The sequence below is a fragment of the Gorilla gorilla genome, chromosome 9, assembly GCF_029281585.2.
Source record: "Gorilla gorilla gorilla isolate KB3781 chromosome 9, NHGRI_mGorGor1-v2.1_pri, whole genome shotgun sequence".
NCBI classification, from domain to species: Eukaryota; Metazoa; Chordata; class Mammalia; order Primates; family Hominidae; genus Gorilla; species Gorilla gorilla.
This window is the reverse complement of record NC_073233.2, coordinates 13,255,789-13,276,169: the sequence shown is the minus strand read 5'-3', so window position 1 is coordinate 13,276,169 and position 20,381 is coordinate 13,255,789. Positions and strand designations below refer to the sequence as shown.

The following is a 20,381-nucleotide window of genomic DNA, read 5'->3' as shown; positions in this document are numbered from 1 at the left end:
GACTACAGGCGCCCGCCCACCACCATGCCCGGCTAATTTTTTTTTTGTATTTTTAGTAGAGACGGGGTTTCACCATGTTAGCCAGGATGGTCTCGATCTCCTGACCTCGTGATCTGCCCACTTCGGCCTCCCAAAGTGCTGGGATTACAGGCGTGAGCCACCACACCTGGCCTAGACCAGCTCTTAAATATTGATGCTCCCTAAGGATTTGTATTTCTCCTACTTCTCTGTTCATACATATAAGCTTCCAAATCTCTTTCTGAACACTGAAGCTTGTTAACTATATATTGGTTTATTCATTGTGAAAGTCCCACAGGGACCTCAAATAAAACTTGCCACATAATTAAAGTATTACACCTTCTCCCCCACTTCCAAATTCCACTCATGCAGGCCAGTACATGTGAATTTATGTCAAAAGGTATCCTATTTATATGTTTATAATTCCTCTAGGTTCAAACTCCTGCTTTCCCAAAGCTCATTCTCTAACACCTAATCTATCACAATAGTCTAACTGGTTTTCCTATTTTCAGAACGCTCAGATCTCTCTCCTTTACAGGAGATGTCGGTAAACTTTTTCTGTAAAGGGGCAGATAACAAATATTTTAGACTTTGCAGACAATACAGTCTGCTACAAGTACCAACTCTGGTCATAGCACAAAAGCAATCATAGACAAAATGAAAATGGACATAGCTATGTTCCAATAATACTTTATTTTAAAAAATATTTGGCCTGTGTGCCATATTTTGCCAACTCCTGCTCTAAATTGATGTCAACATAATATTTTTAACTGGCAAATCAAACTGTCTCACTCCCCTACCCAATCTGTGAGATCTAATTCTCTATTTCTATTACCTACAGAATAAAGTCAAGGCTTCCTAATAGAGTAATATAAAGTCCTTCAAGATCTGGCACTTGATACTCTCTGGCCTCAAAAAAAGGTAATTTCTCTTTACATGGGAAAGGTCAAGTATTTTACCTCTAATTTTTTTATATTCTTACCTTCATCTTCAAGCATTTCAATCACATCTTCTATGAGGGTCACCATATCTTTACTGTTGTTTGGATGTTGTAAATTCACCCAAGTCCTGACTTCTTCAGGCAGGATTGCCAGAAATTGTTCCAGCACCAACAGTTCTATAATCTGCTTCTTTGTATGAATCTCTGGTCTCAGCCATTGAAGACAGAGCTCCCAGAGTTGGCTCAGGGCTTCATGGGGCCCAGACACTTTCAAATACTGGAAATGTCTGAACTTTTGACGAGATGCCTCAGAGTCATGTGTCTCCACGACGGGGATGGTTTCCTGCTGCCAAGACATATCTGCTCTCAGAACCTGTCTTTGTTCACGTAGAGACAGGTTTCGAGGTTCTGAGATAGCCATCAACTTGCTCAGAGGCTGCATCTTCCTAAATAGAACTCCCACAGTAGTTCAAATCCGCCTTACTAGATTGCAGTAATTCTCAGGCTTGAGCTAAGCACCTGTGTACTATATGCAGTGTGATTTAAGCCAAGTTATTTCACGGTAAGGGGGCAAGTTCGAGGAACTTTAGACACAAAGCCAATATTCAGGTACCTGAGCAACTGAAAAAAGATAGAAATTAACCCACAGGGAACAAACATCTATTAGCATAGTGTTAAAACACAAATATTATTAAAATTGCCTAAGAAAAATGCATATTATGGATTCTCCTATTTTTATTTTCCTTTCTTAGAACTAGAAAATACGCTTTCCCTTTCTCCTAACCAGTTTCCCAAAGGACAAAGAAACACACACGAATAGACATCCCAAAACAAATGATGCAGAGTCCTTTGATTTAAAAAAACTTTGTAATTGAATTACAATTAGATTTATTCTTTATCAGGTAGCAAATCATTTTTACCTTAAAATTAAGCAACACAAATCTTCAGGTAGGATATTAAGGTTTCAGAATAGATATGACTGAAAAACCTTACCCCAAGTTCTCTTTAAAATGCCAATAAAATTCTATGAGTAAAACTGACAATAGCACTAGAAATTAAGGTAAGAGACAATTGTTTAAAATATACTAGAATAATATCCATAAACTATTATTAGGAATAAATCAAAAAGTGGATTCCCAGACTACAATGAAAAGTTTATATTTGTTAGGACTTACTATGGAGAATTATGCAATGCCCACCAGGGATGTCTTAGGCGCAACTGAACATTTAGACTTGCAAGACTACCATAGGTCATATTTGGTACCAATTTACTCAGAAGGCAAAAAACAACTTGCTAGCAGAAGAATAATATGCACTTTTCTTCAGTGTGAGTCTTTGCAGAATTTAGCTCAAGTACAGGGAGATGAGACCCATAAACGTGGTGTAGGAAACACTCTGACTCAAAAGAATTCCCCCAGGAGCCAATATCTCTCATAACAACTGAGCACAACTTTATGGGTTGTCTCAAAGAGCCTGCCAAATTATAGGAGTCACTACATTCAGGGATGTCCAGATACAACTTTCTATTTGATTTACAGTTCTCCAAGTCCAGATGCAATTTACTATTCAGGTGTCACTTTTATTATGATTATCTAAGGTCAGTGGTTCTCAGTCAGGATATTTTGCCAAAAGGGGAAATTTGGCAATGTTTACAAACAGTTTTGACTGTTACAGCTAGAGATTGTACCTGGCCTCTAGGAAGTCAAAGCCAGGGATATTGCTAAATATCCTACACAGGATAGTCCCCTATAGCAAAGAATTACCCAGTCCAAATCGTCAATAATTCCAAGGTTTAAAAACTCTGCTATAGGCAATATATAAATGAGACTACATACTTTGGAGTCATAGATACATGAGTTTATATCCCAGATGTACTAGTTACTATATGTATAAAGCTGAGCAAATTATATTAACCCAAGTTTGCATTCTCAACTGTAAAATGGATATAAAAATATCTGATCAAATTATAGGGATTAAAAGAGCTCTCATCTCATTTCTTGACACACAGTAAGCTCTCAATAGATCATATGCACACATGTATGTTACAATGTTAGATCTTACATATTGGCCAAAAGTTTGTGTGACCTTGTCCATGGCAATGCCTGCCTGCATAGATCATTCAACATTCAAATAAGTATCAGCGAACAGAGTAGGGGAAGGATACACGGAACTATGAAAAGACAGTTTAGTGGCAGATGAGTGGTGAGAGCCAGGTTTCTCAATGTTTGACTAGAAATTTACAGAAAACCAAGGGAAGGAGGCTAGAATGATCCATGTGATAATGGATTAGAGTTGGAGACCTAAGTGTGAACTTGTATTTGGCTGAATTAGATGAAGATGGTTACATAAATATTTACAGATATGTATATATACATAGATTAGTATAAACACACATTTCCTTGCTCTGTTGGCTAAGTAGGTCTAGAAGCAAGAACAGCCCAGCAGCAAAAGAATAATTAGCTCCCAGATCTTGGTTTCTAATACCATTCTCCAATAGGAACCAGGATTTCTTGGAGAAATGGTTGATTCTAGGACTGAGGCTCATACAACATAAGCATAGGGCATCTTATAGTGCCAGAAAGTAAAGAAATGCTCAAAAAATTTAAAAAAAAAAGAAACTGAAACATTTATTGGGGCACATCAAAGGTACACAGGAGCCAAATGAAAGAGCTCCTTATGGCCAAATCTGGAACAATATAAGCAACAGAATATTAGATAATTCAAACAATTAAATACTCATAAGCCACAGTGATATAAATGGCAACTTATTAATACATGGGGGAAAGTAAACAAATCTCCTATGCAGAAAAATTCCAAATAATTTATGCAAATTCTCAGCCATTCACGAGGTACAGCATAACTCCCCACCCCTTGAGTATGGGCTCTGCATAGGAATTTCCTGCCAAAGAGGAAATGCTGTGGGGTGGGGGGAGGGGGGAAGGTAAATTTACAGTGGAAAAACCTGACAAATACCATCTCAGCCAGGTGATCAAGATTAACATTAATAGCGATAAGTCATGTTGGCAGTATGTAGCCTCGAGACAATGTGATGAAAATGGCATTTTGCCTCTGTGATCTTCCTGCTCTAAACCCATAACCCCAGTCTAATAATGAGAAAAACATCAAATTCCAACAGATGGTTCTCCATACTTAACCAATACTTCCTCATAATTGTCAGCATGATCAGAAACAAGGAATGTCTGAGAAACTGTCACAGCCAAGAGAAGCCTAAGGGGGCATGACAACAGAATGTAATATGGTATACTGGATGGATTCTAGATCAGTAAAAAAGACATTAGGTAAAAATTAAACTTGAATAAAGCATGGACTTTAGTTAATGTAGTATTATTAATTGTAACAAATGTTCTATACTAATATAAAATGTTACTAATAGGAAAAATTAGTGGAGGGGTATATGGACACTCTGTTGTACTGTCTTCTCTATTTTCCTGTAACTTTATCCAATTTATTTAGAAACTTTTTTTCTCTGTGAATGCAAGCTCCCCAAAGGATTTCCCACAGCAAGTGGAAAGCCACAGAGGCAGGTGCCTTCTGGCTTGAAAGATCCCATCTAGGTTGTCATGGCCAGGGGAGGAAAAGGGTAATGGTGCCTTTCATGGGCTATTCCTGGGTCTCGCGGGATAGAAAATTGCTTCCAGTTGCCCTGAAACAAGCGCTTCCTGTAATGAATCCCTCTGGAGTACTCCTTGACATCTCCCCAAACTCATAACAAAAGACCATCTTTCTCCTCATTCGCATCTGCCAAGGCCCACCGTCAATACAACAGACTGAAAACCCGCCACAACTGTTGACATCCACGACCCTCCTGATCTGGCCTCATTTGCTCCACTTTTGAGCCACCAGCCAAGAGAGAGCTCTTAAATATGACTGGTGGAATAGTCCTGAAGTAGTATAATTTAGTCCAACAAAAAAATGAACTATGGGCCCAGATACTTTGAAAGTAACATAAATGGAGAAAGAAAAAATAAAAGCTCACAGGCCATATGTCAAAGACAAAACAGAAAAGGCTTTATACTAAAAAGTAAAAATAACAGAGATGTTAATTGCAACAATAAATGTACTGGGTAAAATTTTAAACTCAAACTACATAAAACTCAAAAGACATCCAAAACGAGAACTCCAAAACTAAATGTAAAAGAATTTTTAAAAAATACCAGGCAAACAAAAAATATTCAAGAGTTTAGTGAATTAAAATTATAATGAATTAAAAGCACAAATACATTAGAGGAAACTAAATGATTATAACCCATAATGAAATATAACTGTCATTAAATGTACAACATACTTGAAACATTTTTGGCAAAATTCTCAGAAAACAAGAAATGAAGTCAACAGTGATACAACAGAAATGGGATATTAGGTAACTTTCTCAGACTTTGACAGATAAAGTCAAAAAAGTAATAGTATAGTGGATATAAATAATATGCTTAGCCTAATAGATAAATAAAACTAGATAAAATGTAGTTTCTATTCAAGCACCTAAGGGAATGTTTACAAAAGGAATTTATTAGGCTACCAAATAGAAAATCCTTGATAAATGGTAAACAAGAGTAGTGGAAACCACATTTATTACTAGAATGCAAAACCAGAAATCAACACCACATAGAAAAAACAATTTCACCTACTTTAAAATTCAAATGTTTGCTTCTAAAAAAAAAAGATAAAAGAGAATCAAAAGTACAACTGCAAAGTATCTAAAAACAGTAAAAACATTGTACGTCAAAATCTAAAGCGCACAGCTGAAGCTCCTGATAGGCAATGGAAAAGCCTTACATATAATTAAACAAGAATGAGATGCATTAAATATCCAACTCAGGAAATAAAAAAAAAAGCAACAAATATACTGGGAGGTTTGTAGGTGAAAAACACAAATTAATGAATTACTCACTGTAAACAGTTACAGAGCTAGGACAGGGAGAGGCATGCTGCATTTAAGTAAGATTTCCGAGGTGGAATAGTTTTGATGATAGAGATCCAAGGTGTGACGTGACTGCAAGAAGTTTAAATGGTAAATGATGAACACTGGAATATACAAATCCAGGAAATATAACAGTTAAACTCTAAAGTACTGAATAGATGCCTCTGATATAAAGGTGGGATTCAGGATTAAGACACGGAGCCAGTACCACTGTGACGGAGGGACCTGAAGTCGTAGTGGATGGTTAGACTAATATAACCAGGTGGCACCAGTTCTACGGTTTTATGGCCGCAAGGAACTTGAACAGCTGCTAATTATGGAAAAAAGGTACTGTCTGTGAAGAGGGTTATTTCTAATCAAACAGGTTGTAGGTAGGACAGCTGCTTGAGGTAAGAACCACCTGGCGAGATTAGCTCAGATAAAGAGGAACAGAAAACAGTTTGCAAATAAGTGACTGAATATAAGTCATTTATGTTAAATGGAGAAAGAATTATTTTAAAATAAGTACGATACTTGGAGGTTTTAATCTTTTAGGGAGGTGGCCAGGAATGACTGGGAAAACAAGGCAATATGAATTAATTAAAACTCCATTGTCTTTCCCAGTTGATTGATCCAGTCACACTTGGTTTTTCCATGAGGCATCAATACCAGCCATTCCCAAACCAGCTGATCATAACATGCTAACCACTTTGCGCGTCTGGAGACTGCCCCTATTGCAGAATGGAAGCGGCGACAGGAGTGTGCTTAAATCCTTGCTTTAGCGGAGCTGGATCCTGACCCCAGCCGTCCCGCCGCCCACCCCCAGCCCTCTGTCGCTGCTCTCAACGCTTGTCTTACTTCCGCAGCCCACGTTTCCATCCCTCCCGTCAGCTCGCGCCCTCCTCCAGGTTTTCCGGCACAGACCTTGGAGGGCAGCGTGGAAACTGGGTAACTGCAAGCAAGCTGAGGTGAGCTGCACGTTCCGCATGGACGCCCTCAAGCGTGATTCCCAATTCCAAGACCCCGCGTCCCCACCGCCCGCTGACGAGAATGATACCTGTGAGCACCGCTCCTCTCCAGGGGCCCGTTCAGTCACTCACAAGCGCCAGTTCTGAGAGGAGCCGCGGAATCGCTGTCTTGGACAGTGAAGGGAGCTGGCGTTGGTAATCACGCTGCAACTAGGAATCCCTGACCTCGCCGAACCCTCAACTCACTGCCGGCTCCGAGTTTCATAAATTGCCACGCAACAACCTCGACGCACTCTTGCGCACGCGCACCAGCTGTGGAAGGAACCCCCTGGGAGCCCCCGCGACCCGGACCGGTAAGGTAGACCAGGCCTTTTCAAGCCCCGTCCCTTTCTGCAGGCCCCGTCCCTTTCTGCAGGCCCCGCCCACGCCGCACACTTGGAACTCTGGCCCTGTGAATGGACTCACGGTGCGCTTCTAGTGGCTTAAAGAAATGAGCGTCATACTTCCGGCGCTTCCTCATCCCGTCCGGGGAAACTAGTCCAAATCGCCTTTCTGTTCCCCACACCCCATTTGTCTGGAATCAAAAAACAATGACAATTTCGACAAGACATTGTCTCTTACATGGTCTTTATTGGTTTATTGGTTCACAGATTCATTCATTCAGTTTTGTATAGAAGTGAGAGGTCTTGCAGTTCGTTGTTCAGTTTTGGCTTGTTAAGACTGAGGTACTTTGTGGCATCTGAGAAGCATTGTCAATTAGGCATTTGGATGTAGGCATTTGGGAATTTAGATATGTCTGGGGCTAGACCTGTAAAATTTGGGTCAATCTGGGTAGATGGTGATGGATGCTATCCATTGGAATAGGATTGCAGAGAAAGGGACAGAGAGGAAGAGAGAAAATAGAAGGAAATGGGCTGGGATTGGCCCAGGGAACACCAACACCGTTGGTTGAGTCGGGAAGGCGGACCTGCAAAAAAGAGAGAGGAGGATCAGCCTGAGAGGTAGGAGGAAATCTGGTGGGTGTGGAGACACAGAGGGAAGGGATGTGTGTGTCACAAAGGAGAGAATGCTTGGTGGTATTAAGTACATGATAATATGATTAGTGCTTGCCTAGAGGCATGTAGACAGTGCTGTAGGAGCAGAGTGAAAGAACTTAAACCAGAGAGAGCTTTATATCTAGGCCAGGAGTGGACTAAGGTAAAACAAGATGACAACTTTGAACAGCTAGTGACACAAAAAAACAAGGACACACCATATAGTTTCTTTTATTTCTTTTTAAATAGACTTTATTTTTTAGAGCAGTTTTGGAAAAATTGAGAAGGTAATATACAGAGTTACCTTCTACTCCACAACTAGTTTTCCCTGTTATTACCCTCTTAAATTATTATGGTATATTTGTTACAACTAAGAAAATAAAAATAAAATATAAAAATAAAAAATAAAATAACATTGATACATTAAGTCCACAATACTTTATTCAGATTTCTTATTTTCTTTGCTTTTTTTCTTTTCTTTTTTCTTCTTTCTTTCTTTCTTTCTTTCTGTTTCTTCTTTCTTTCTTTCTTTCCCTCTTTCTTTCTTTCTTTCTTTCTTTCTTTTTCTCTCTTGCTTGCTTGCTTCTTTTCTTTCTTTCTTCTTTTTTTGACTGGGTCTCACTCTGTCACCCAGGCTGCCAGGCTGGAGTACAGTGGTGTGACAGCTCACTGCAGCCTGGACCTCCCTGAGCTCAAGTGATTCTCCCATCTCAGCCTCCCAAGTAGCTGGAACTACAGGTGCTTGCCACCATGCCTGGCTAATTTTTTTTTAATTTATTTTTTGTAGAGATGGATTTTTGCCATGTTGTCCAGGCTGGTAAGGACCAGACTTCTTTAGCTGGTTTATTTGTTTTGTTTTTATCTTTTTTCTTTCCTCTGATGCAGGATCCCAACTGGAATATCACATTACATTTAGTTGTCATGTCTCTTTAGGCTCTTCTGGACTGTGACGATTTCTCATACTTTCCTTGTGTTTCATAACCTTGGCAGTGTTGAGGAGTACTGGTCAAGTATTTTGTATGATCTCCCTCTATTGGGAGTTTTCTGATGTTTTTCCTATGATTAGACTGGAGATGAAGGTCACAGAGATAGAGTGCCATTTTTATTATATCATATCACAGGTACATACTATCAACATGACTTATTATTGTTGGTGTTCAATTTGATCGCCTAACTCAGGTTGTGTTTGTCAGAAGACATTTTTTTTTCTTTCCAACAGTGGCAATGGATGCAGCAATATTCAGTTTCCAGAATCAGCAGCTCCGGCAGCAGTGTCCTGTCCTGATGGTGTTGGCAGGTAAATCATGCTTCTAGTGCTGAATGGAAGTCTTGTCCTCATAGAGCCAATTCTGTGGTACAATTTTGGTCTGTGGTTCTGGCTACATGACTCAAATATTATTTCAATATTTTTACTTTTAGCTTAAATCATGCTTAGTTTCTGTTGCTTGAAACTAAAAGCCCTGACTGATACGTCATCATTATGATGATTTCTAGGTGTATGTATTAAGTATGTTTTCATTAGAATTTTTTGTCTTTATTTTCCCCTTCCCTCCCTAGTATGTAGTGGTTTCATGCAGACAGCTTTGTGAAGAAGCCCCATTGGCATCTATTTTGGTGGAATGAGTGGGAACATAATTCTCAGTGTGTCAGTAATCCATCGCTGCATACAGACCCTTTCAAAATTTAGTGCTTTAAAATAGCAATCATTTTGTTTTACTCAGGAGTGTGTTTGAAATTTGGTCGGATGGGATGGCAGTTATCATTAACGCCAATATTTAAGATATGACCATGGGAATGAGTAGCTGAAATCATTGGAGAAGCGAGGATTAAGGAATCTCAGAATGCAAACTATTTGAATATTTCATTCTATGGGAAAATTTAAATAACCAACAACTATAACACAGGAGCAGTATCTTCAGGAGAGTGGCAGTGAGTCAGGGGCTAGAATCTGCAAGGAATGGGTGGGGGAGTAGCCTAAGCATCTAAAATAAAATAAAATGAATAAAACCCCCACAATCCCACTTTCCTAACCATACCTCATTTCCTCCTTTTCCCTCATGGTAAAACATCTCCAAATATCTGTTTACATTTTCTTATTTTTCCTCTATTCACTGAAATAGATCTCATCTAGATCATAACCAGCAGCCAAAGTTACCAAATTCAACTAAAAATTTCTTATCCTTCTCTATATCACCTCAACTAACACATATCATTTGAATGAAGGTTTTCAGTGATTATCATACCCCAGATTAAAGTTTGCCTATTGTGGTACAGTTCCAGTAAATTTTAAAAAGATAGTAAAAAATGTGTATTAATATACGTTATGTCTCAGTCATTACTCTGAGTATACCAAATACACTCAGAGTTGGATAAGATAAAATGAAATAAGAGATCAATAGCTGGTTTAAAAATGGACACATGTATACATGAATTAAAGAAGAAAGAAATAAGGACAGCTATTGGATAGCTCTTCACTGGAGGGGACTTCTACACAGTCAATCTGAGGTCTGTGGTTTCTGGACCCCATGTGCGTGATGGCTGTAGAATAGTTACCATGGAAAACCACCTCTAAACATGTGACTTAGAATCTCTTCTAAACATGTGAATGTTAGAAGTTTTAAGTGAAAGAGCGAAGAGGCTGCCAGCCAGTTTATTTGTATTATGGGTTTGTGAGGAACTGAAGTAGACTCTGGAATTGACTATTTTAGAGAAGTTGGGCCACAGTGTGACATGGTGTGCAGGCATTGAAGCCTATGAAGGGGTCACCCCAAATTCTAATTTCTCTTTTGTTTTTTAAAGAAATACTCTTTAGGTAAATTGGGCTCATTCAAAAGAGGATGACCAAGATAATACAGGGTATCAAAGCATATTAGATAAAGAAATTGTAAAGAAACTAGTGGGCAGTTGGCAGAGACAATTGAATTTGGGCAAATACAGAAATTGACCTCAGTATGTTCTAGTATTGAAGAATAATGACAATTGCTCTAGGACTAAAACTAGAGAAACTAGATTGAAGATACAGGAAAACTGATTTTGACTTATCATGAGGAAGATCTCTATAATAGTAAAAACTACCTTTATATGAAAGAGAGTGGCCCGAGTAAGGAGCTGTGTCATTCCTGGTTAGGCAAATGCTGAACAATTATTTGATGAGATATTATGAAATAATTTAAGCCTCAGATATGTGGTTGGATTATTTTACTATTGAATTCCCTTTTTACTCTGATAGTCTATGCTTACACAAAATTTGAGGTGATTATATAAAATTTTGGGGGGTTTTCAGGAGAGATCATGAAGAACTAGGAAGTATTATTTCCTCTGGTACCTTTTCACAAGCTGAAGTGCTCTAGGATCTAATGAACCCAGTATTAAAGACTCTTACAGATATTTTAATTGTTTTAATCAGAGCCTATTCTAAGGTTTGTATGCTGAAGACATGCAAACTTGAGATATCTTTGATGTTAGAATTATGCTTGCAATTTGTATTAGCTGTTATTTCAGAATAATCTGGTTGAAACCTCCTAGATTCAATTGTGACTGTGCTTAAAACATGCCATGGCAGCTGAATTAACTACAAACTCCTCACAGTAGCACCCAACACCTTTTACAATCAAGAAATGACCCAACTTTTCATGCTTTTATTTTTTCCCTATGTTCTAGTTTAGATTGTAGTATTCACAGTTTTTAGAACATGTTCATTTTCACACTTCTTCCTGAAATAACCTAATTCATAATTGCCTACTAAAATCTTGCTCCTTTTTAAAGAATGTTACCATAGCTCTAAAAGTCAGACTCAGAGGTCACTGCCTATGAGAGAAGCACTTTCTCCCAACTAGTTTCCTGAGAGCCCCTTTGACATCTTTGTTCCTCAAGCTATAAATTATGGGGTTCAACATTGGAGTCACTGCTGTATAGAACACAGATATCATTTTATCCAGTTCTTTTGTAGTCTTGGAGTTTGGTCGCATGTAGGTGAATATTCCTGACCCATAGAAGAGGACAACAACAATAAGATGGGAGCCACAGGTGGAAAAAGCCTTGAGTCTCCCTTCCCCAGACTGCATCTGGATAACAGTGGAGATAATATTCCAATAGGAACCAAGAATCAGGGAGACAGGGGCCAGGAGGATTACCACGCCCATTGAAAAGATGGCCATTTCTGTGCTGTAAGTGTCTGTGGAAGCCAGCTTCAGGAGGGCAGGAGGTTCACAAAAGTAGTGATTGATTATATTCTGTCCCCAGTAGGGAAGATGGAAAGTAAAGCTGGTATCTACTAAAGACACTAGTGCCCCACTGGCCCAGGACCCGAAGGACAGCCAGAGACACACCCGTTGTGTCATGATGGTAGAGTAGTACAGGGGCTTGCAGACAGCCACATACCGGTCATAGGACATCACGGCCAGCAGCGCACACTCTGTACACCCAACCAGAAGAAAGACAATTATCTGTGTCATACACCCATAAAAAGAAATGGTTTTCCTCTTTACCAAGAAGTGAACCAACACTTGAGGGACAATGCTAGTAGAGAAACAGAGATCTGCAAAGGAGAGATTTCTAAGAAAAAAATACATGGGAGTGTGAAGGCGAGAATCCAGGAAGATGAGAATGATGATGAGCAGGTTTCCAAGCACGGTCAGCAGATAAATGATGAGGAAAAGGATAAATAGCAGGATCTGGGTCTGCAAGTCCTGTGAAAGACCCAGGAAGATAAACTTGGACACAAAGGTTTGGTTTTCTTCTCCCATTGATATTTTTGCCTGTTTACCTGTTTGGCACAAGAAAAAAGAACACATTTTTTTGGGTCTGTGACATCAAGTCTTGTAGAAGAGGGTCATGTTAAAACTGACACCTAGTTGAGTATTTCTAGCTCTTTGCTATCCAGCTTGTTCTAATTAACAATAAATGTATATATTTATTATTATTAGTTGGTTGCAATTTAAACCAACTTAGTTATTTTCCAAGTCCTCTCTCCACAGCGCCGCTTTTTAATAGATAAAGTATGATACTGTGAAAGCCCTCTTGGCTAGTTCTGATGTAAGGATGTTAGAGTTCATGTGGATTTTACTAACTGGCTATAAATATACTGTTAGGAAATGACTGTATATACTGTTAGGACTATCCGTATGCAGAAAACTCTACCACTAACTATTTAAAATACGACATATTTAATTATAACACATACTTCAAAACTGTGAAGCAGTTTTCAGGAATCAAACTTAATTTGACCTATTAAGAAGCAACAGACTTTTGCTGGATTTAAAAGTAAAGCCTTAGCTATACTACGCTAAAGGCCAAACTATTTGGATTAAGAAATAAGATATTAAAATTAAAGCAATACAAAAAGAAAAAATAAGTTAAAATTGTTGTGATACTTGGATAGGACCAGACTTGAAAAACACAAATACTTTCTAAGAAACCATGGAGAAAAATATATGCAGAATTTGCCACACAAATGGAAAGACTTCTGTGAGATAATGGTATCATAAGATAAGCCACAAACTGAGAAAAATGTTGGAGAGAGACATCAGAAAAAAAATTTAAATAATTTTATTTTTCTTCAACTTTTATTTCAGAATTAAGGTACACGTGCAGGTTTGTTACAAAGTTTGGAGTACAAATGCTAAGGTTTGGTGTACAAATCAATCTGCCACCTAAGTAGTGAGCATAGTACCCAAGAAGTAGTTTTTCAGCCGTTTACCCCCTCTCCCCACTCTAGTCATCCCCAGTGTCTGTCGTTCCCACCTTTATGTCAATGTGTACCCAATGTTTAGCTCCTACTTACAAGTGAGAACATGTGATATTTGGTTTCCTGTTCCTGCATTAGTTCGCTTAGGATAATGGCTTTGAGCTGCATTCATGTTGCTGTGAAGAACATGATTTCATTCTTTTTCATGGCTGCATAATATTCCATTGTGTATATGTTCCACATTTTCTTTATCCAGTCCACCACTGATGGGCACCTGGGTTGATTCCATGTCTTTTTTATTGTGAATAGTGCTGTGATGAACATATAATTGTGTGTGTCTTTTTGGTGGAATGATTTATTTTCCTTTGGGTGTATGATACAGCAATGGGATTGTTGGATCAAATATTACTTTAATTCTTAGTTCCTTGAGAAGTCCCCAAACTGCTCTCCACAGTGGCTGCACTAATTTGCCTTCTACTAACAGCGTATTAGTGTTCCCTTTTTTCTGCAGCCTCACCATCATATGTTATTTCTTGACTTTTTGATGAAAGCCATTCTGACTGGTGAAAGATGGTATATCAGTAACAAACCCACAGCCAACATCTTACTGAATGGGCAAAAGCTGGAACCATTCTGGTTGAGAACTGGAACAAGACAAGGATACCCACTCTCACCACTCATATTCAATGTAGTACTAGAAGAGAAAAAAATGAAAGGCATCCAAATAGGAAAAGAAGTCAAATTAAATGACCTGATTACATTAAGAGTTTGTATAAAGCTATATGAAAATTGTGAAGTCCAAGAAATAATGGGCCAAAGATATGAACAGACTATTTAAAAGAAGAAATACAAATAGCTACTAAATATAAGAAAAATATTCAATATTATTATAACTCAATAATTAAAACAATGAAAGATAAATTTTCACTTGCGTAATTATCTAAGATTTTAACACCAAAACCTTAACAAAAAATAACTAGTATATTCATTAAGCATTGAACCCATAACAGCATTAATTTTAGGGTTTTATATTATTATATCTTCCCAATAACATTATGAGGTAAATTAAAATACTATTTTGTCTTAAAGATAAGGAAACTGAGGCACAGAAAGGTTAAGTTACTGTCCCCAAATTATACAATTAACAAGTATAGAATTAATTAGCTGTATAATGAAGGTACAAAAACAGGACACATTTGCAAAAGCAAGTGGTTAGGAAATTTGTATTACTCTTTCTGGAAAGTAATTTTGCCAATTACAGTAAAAGTCTTAAATATTCATGTATTTTGACCCAGTTCTGAATAGAATGTGGCAGGGAAAAATTTGCCCCATACTCAAAATTTAGTCTCAAAAATTTACTTACAGCATGTTTTCAAATATATGTAGCTGCAACAGTGAAAGGGGGCACAATATGGGCAAAATATCAACAATATAAGTGCACAGTATCTATTTATCTAGCTATAACTGGAGTTATCAAAATTAGTGAAACAGCCTATTCAAAGAACCACTTCTTCTCCTGCAATTATTTCTGAAATGCCACAGAGAATAACTTACATGTTCTTAGGAACATATCACTGTTAGCCCCAAAGTAATGTCTGTCATTTCTTTTTTTCCTTTTCTTTTTCTCTTTCTTTCTTTTCTTTTTTTTTTTTTTTTTAGAGGCAGGGTCTTGCTCTGTCACCCAGGCTGGAGTGCAGCCGTGCTATTGTAGCTCACAACAGCCTCAAACTCCTGGGGTCAAGCCAACCTTCTACCTCAGCCTCCAGAATAGTTGGACCTGTCATTTTCTTTTTCCCCTTCTCTGGTGGTCTAGGTCTATATGATCACTACTATTTCCTTTGGATCCTACAGATAATGATTATTAATATCATTATCAATAATAATGAGAATCACCTCCCATTGGTACTTACCAAAAGTGGTTTTGCTATTGTCTTAGAGACCAATGCTAATATATGTTTTCAAAATGCACAGAAAAGACTAGAAGAAAAAAATTTCCAAAATGTTGAGAGTGGTTGACCCTGGGTACTGGAATTATGGGTAGGTTACTTTTATTCTTTTCTAATGTGTTGATACTTTAAAAAGCCCTACATTACCAATATAAGAAAAAAATAAAAATGGGAAAATGTAGTAGCACCTAATTGAGGATGCTCTAAAGTCACTTCTTTACTTCTGCTTGATAAGAAGTCTTGATAAAGTAACTGTTATAGGACTAGCCCTCTTGCAGAAAGCAAATATAAAACAAAATATGTGAAACAGCTATTTTCAGACCTTGAACAACAAACAGCCAACTCAGAAAATAATGCCATATAGCAAGGAAACAAACAAGGTAAGCCCTATGATCACACTAGCTTTATGCCTGGAGGCACTTTCAGGACTGTGGTCCATGGAGCGGGAGCCTAAGGAGAGCATGAGACCCTTGCTGAACTGATGAGATGGAGATCCATAATTGATAGTTTGAATTATGGAAGGGAATAGCAGAATGGAAGAAGCTGCAGATAGGGACTTCAGGAATCTCTCTGAGTCTTGGCTGAATATTAAACTGTACATACGCAGGATAGAACTGCCAAGTCCCAAAACAGCAACTGCCAGAGGGCTCATGGAAGGCTACAAGATTTTGGAATTTCAGTCTGCCAGAGTAAAGAACCTTCACTGAAAACCCCTGGCACTAAGGTGATACCTCAGAGAGGGTAGGCAGTAAGAGAGGATTGTGATGAGTCAAGGATACATAATATAACCCCTAGAATAACCATTAAAATATAAAATAAGAGTTATAGTTAAAAATAAAACTAAAAATGGAATAATTTTTAAGTACTCAAGAAGAAAGCAAGAAAGGAGGATAAAAGAACAAAGAATAGATAGGAATATTACAAAGCAAGTAAGATGGTAGACTTAAATTGTATCCATAATTATATGAAAAATAAATGGGCGGCTGGGTGCGGTGGCTCACGCCTGTAATCTCAGCACTTTGGGAGGCCAAGGTGGGCGGATCACGAGGTCAGGAGATCTAGATCATCCTGGCTAACATGGTGAAACCCCGTCTCTACTAAAAAAAAAAAAAAAAAAAATACAAAAAGCCGGGTGTGATGACGGGCGCCTGTAGTCCCAGCTACTGGGGAGGCTGAGGCAGGAGAATGGCATGAACCCGGTAGGCAGAACTTGCAGTGAGCCGAGATCGCGCCACTGCACTCCAGCCTGGGTAACAGAGCGAGACTCCATCTCAAAAAAAAAAAAAAAAGAAAAATAAATGGACTAAACATTCTAATTAAAGGCAGTGATTGTCAGATTGGACAAAAAAGAAGACATAATGTTTTGTCTACAAGGGATTCATTTTTAAACATAAAAACAGTTGTGTGAAAATAAAAGGATGAAAAAGAATATACCACAAAAACACTAGTCATAGAAAAACTGGAATATATGAATATGAAGTATTACCAGAAACAAAGAAGGACATTTCATAATGATAGAAGTGTCATTCACCACAAAGACAAAACCATACTTAATATGAGTGCACTTAATGAAACTTCAAAATGTACGAAGAAAAATTGATGTAACTGAAAGGATAATTAGCAAAAAAAAACAGAGAAATATTTGAAGATTTCAACAGTCTTCCTGACAGAACAAATAGAAAATCCATGAGGATACAGAAGACTTGAACAACATGAACAACCAACTTAGCCTAAAGGACGTTTATAGATTACTCTACCCAATAAGTACAGCATATGTATTCTTTTCAAATGCAAAGGGAATGTTCACCAAAGTTAGACTATATATGCTAGACAGTAAATCAAGTCTCAATACCACAGGATTGAAATCACATAAGGCATATTTCCCTGACCATGACAGAATTACATTATGAACCAATAACAAAATCTAGAAAATCCTCAAGCATTTGGAAATTAATCAATACAATTCTAAATAACACGAGTCAAAGAGGAAATCAAGTGAAATTTTAAACTGCATTATAATAAAAATAGCATTTTAACAAATTCAGAATTATTTTGAACTTTTAAGGAATGGTGATTACTATTTCATTTACTTCATTTGTAGAGAAAAAAGGAAAAGTCAATTTTTTAATGTAGTTGACATTAAATGAATACATATAAAATAGATGTAAAGTCAAAATAAAATGAAAGTGTATAGATAACAGCAGTATTCCATTGTAATAAAACATTGTGATCAAGTGAGCTTTTACCGTAAGTGCTTATTTAGGCCAACATTAGTAAATCTATTGAAACAATTCTTCATATTAATAGATTAGAATGGGAAAAAATATCTTAGTAAATGCCTCAAAAGATACTTGATAAAGTTCATATTTCATTCTTGATAAGTAGTTTGAGTCAAACAGGAACTTAAGTATACTTTTTAAAGAAGAAATCTGAGTGTTTCTTCTTTTGTATAATAATAGATATTTGAAACAAAATGCTAGCATTGTGCTTAATGATGAAATACTAGAAATAGTCACATTAAATTCTGAGTTATAAAAAAGGTGTCTGTTTATTTGCCAAGAGTTAGCTAATGAAATAAAAATTAGAAATATAAACTAGAAATGACAGGTATAATTACTGGAAAGGAGAGGGTAAATTTATCACTACTTGTAGGTTGATTTTCTGTTTGTAAATTTTTATATAATCTGAAAACTGATTCTAATAAAAAAATCTGTAAACAGGTAAGTTATATATATGTAACTATGTGCATGGTTTTCTTATATATTAATCAGAACTAATTATAAAATTAATTTTAAAAATATATAATTAATGGCCGGACACAGTGGCTCACGCCTGTAATCTCAGCACTTTGGGAGGCTGACTCAGGTGGATCACGAGGTCAGGAGTTCGAGACCAGCCCAGCCAATGTCGTGAAACTCTGTCTCTACAAAAAGTAGCTGCACGTGGTGGCACATGCCTGTAGTCCCAGCTACTCAGGAGGCTGAGGCAGAAAAATCCCTTGAACCCGGGAGGGAGAGGTTACAGTGAGCTGAGAGCACACCACCGCACTCCAGCCTGAGCAATAGAGTGAGACTCTGTCTCAAAAAAATATCTATATATAGACATATATATTTTGCCAAAATATGTAGGTGTGAATTTAACATGAATATGTTCAGAAAGAATACAGGAAAAGTCAACATGCATAAATAGAGAAATAAACCTAATTTCTAGATGTAAGATTTAAATACTGTAAAGATATCATTAACAAATTATTGATTCTCATATATTAACGTCCCTAATAATTCTCTCTGTGAGAGGTTGTTAAAAATAAAAGTTCCTGAGTTCTAGAGATTCTCAGTAGGTTTGTGGTTGAACAATTAAATTTGCCTTTTAACAAGTCAATTTGGTGATTTTGATATGAGTATTCCATGAATCATATTTTGAGAAATATTCCCCAGTAATTATCTAAAAAATAACTGCGGTTATAATCAAAGCCAATAAACAATCTCTGATGGGAAACTTAACAAAATAATTTTAAAGTTTACCCAGATGAATACATGTAAAAATATTCAGAGAAAAAAATCTGAAAAATATGAAAAAGAATTGTGGTTATGGGGAGGGTGGAGAGATTTAACCTATCCAACCTTATGATTTACTATTAGGATAATTTATATGCATTGTACTAGTGCAGATATCAATGCCTCAATGGATTAAAATAGAGAAATGACTCAAACTCAAGTATATAGAGGAACAAATGATAAAGATATCATCTAAATTGATAGAAGGGTGTATTATTTAAAATGGTGTTAGAATATCTGATTATTTGTTGAGAAAGAAAGTATTCTCACATCAGTTCTTCTCCAAAATCTAGATGGATTAAATATCTCAATATAAAACAAAAAAATAAAAACACCCCCTAATATTGCTAGGAGAAATAATAGGTGAATATTTGCTGTAATCTTTGAGTGTGAAAGGACCTTCTAAGGACATCATGAAAACCATTTGTAAAATGAAAGTAAAACCACAACTTCATAATATGGATGTAAAGATTAAATTATTTTCTGTAATCTTTGAGTGGGAAAGGACCTTCTAAGGACATCATGAAAACCATAACCATTAACTTAAGATTGGTATATTTTATTATACAACTATTTTAAATGAATGGTTAAAGAACACATATATGTAAAATGTAAGTAACAAATAGAAAAACTACCACATCAAAGAGCTTTTAAAAATCAAGAATACGAAGAACTTCTCAATGGAAAGGATGGAAAAAGAAATGTTAATGAGCAATTCATAAAAGAAATTCAAATATCCAAAAAGCTAACTATGTAAAGAATGTTCATCCTCACTCAGAATCAGAGAAATGTAAAATAAAACAAGTAGTTACTGTTTCTTTCTGATCATTTTAGAAAAGATGAAATAGATTGAAATCACCCACTATATTTTTGAGAGTAGAACAAACAGATACGAAAAATGTAGGCATGTACACTTATAAAATCTCTCTGCAAGTCAACTTGAAGATATTTAAAAATTATAAAATGAACTTTTCCTTTTTCCTGAACAGCTCAAGTTTTAGGACTTTATATTTTGGAAATAATTATAGGTATGCACAAAGCTTTGTTTCAGAGGATACTCACACCCAGAATTATTTCCAGACTAAATCAACCCACAGTCAAATAATAGGTGTTGTGTTAAATAAATTATAGTTTTCCTATATAATAGAACCTATGCAGTATAGAGAAGTGGGTAAGAGTGCAGATGTCTTAGTCACACATACCTGGTTGAATCTTTGTTCCCTATTTCCTAGCTCTGTAACTTTAGACAATTTAACTCCTTTTTGTCTGTTTCCTAATTTGTAAAATGAACATAAAACCACAACTTCATAATAT

General features: G+C 36.8%; 3 protein-coding genes across 5 annotated transcripts in view; 1 reads left to right on the top strand and 2 right to left on the bottom strand.

Moving 5' to 3' along the window:
• Positions 1-7,351, bottom strand: part of ZNF215 (zinc finger protein 215) — a 65,160-nt gene extending 57,809 nt beyond the window's left edge. For 2 of the 3 annotated variants that reach the window (XM_055355315.2, XM_055355313.2), the window contains exons 1-2: positions 6,934-7,075; positions 1,001-1,579 (exon numbers count right to left, since the gene is read on the bottom strand). In XM_055355315.2, the coding sequence (XP_055211290.2) occupies positions 1,001-1,400 (400 nt within the window). In that variant the 5' untranslated portion in view covers positions 1,401-1,579; positions 6,934-7,075. Of the gene's footprint in view, positions 1-1,000; positions 1,580-6,933 lie in introns of all 3 variants that reach the window. The other variant, XM_019037711.4, reaches the window with a different exon arrangement.
• The window catches only part of LOC101154372 (olfactory receptor 2AG2), a 165,117-nt gene continuing 151,788 nt past the window's right edge, over positions 7,053-20,381 (top strand). The window contains exons 1-2 of the mRNA XM_004050615.5: positions 7,053-7,197; positions 9,098-9,175. The gene's annotated coding sequence lies outside the window, so the exon portion shown is untranslated. The remainder of the gene's footprint in view (positions 7,198-9,097; positions 9,176-20,381) is intronic.
• OR2D3 (olfactory receptor family 2 subfamily D member 3) lies at positions 10,753-16,603 on the bottom strand. Its single transcript, XM_055355320.2, has one exon. It carries the CDS (start codon positions 12,669-12,671, stop codon positions 11,679-11,681), a length of 993 nt encoding a protein of 330 aa, XP_055211295.1. The 5' UTR covers positions 12,672-16,603; the 3' UTR covers positions 10,753-11,678.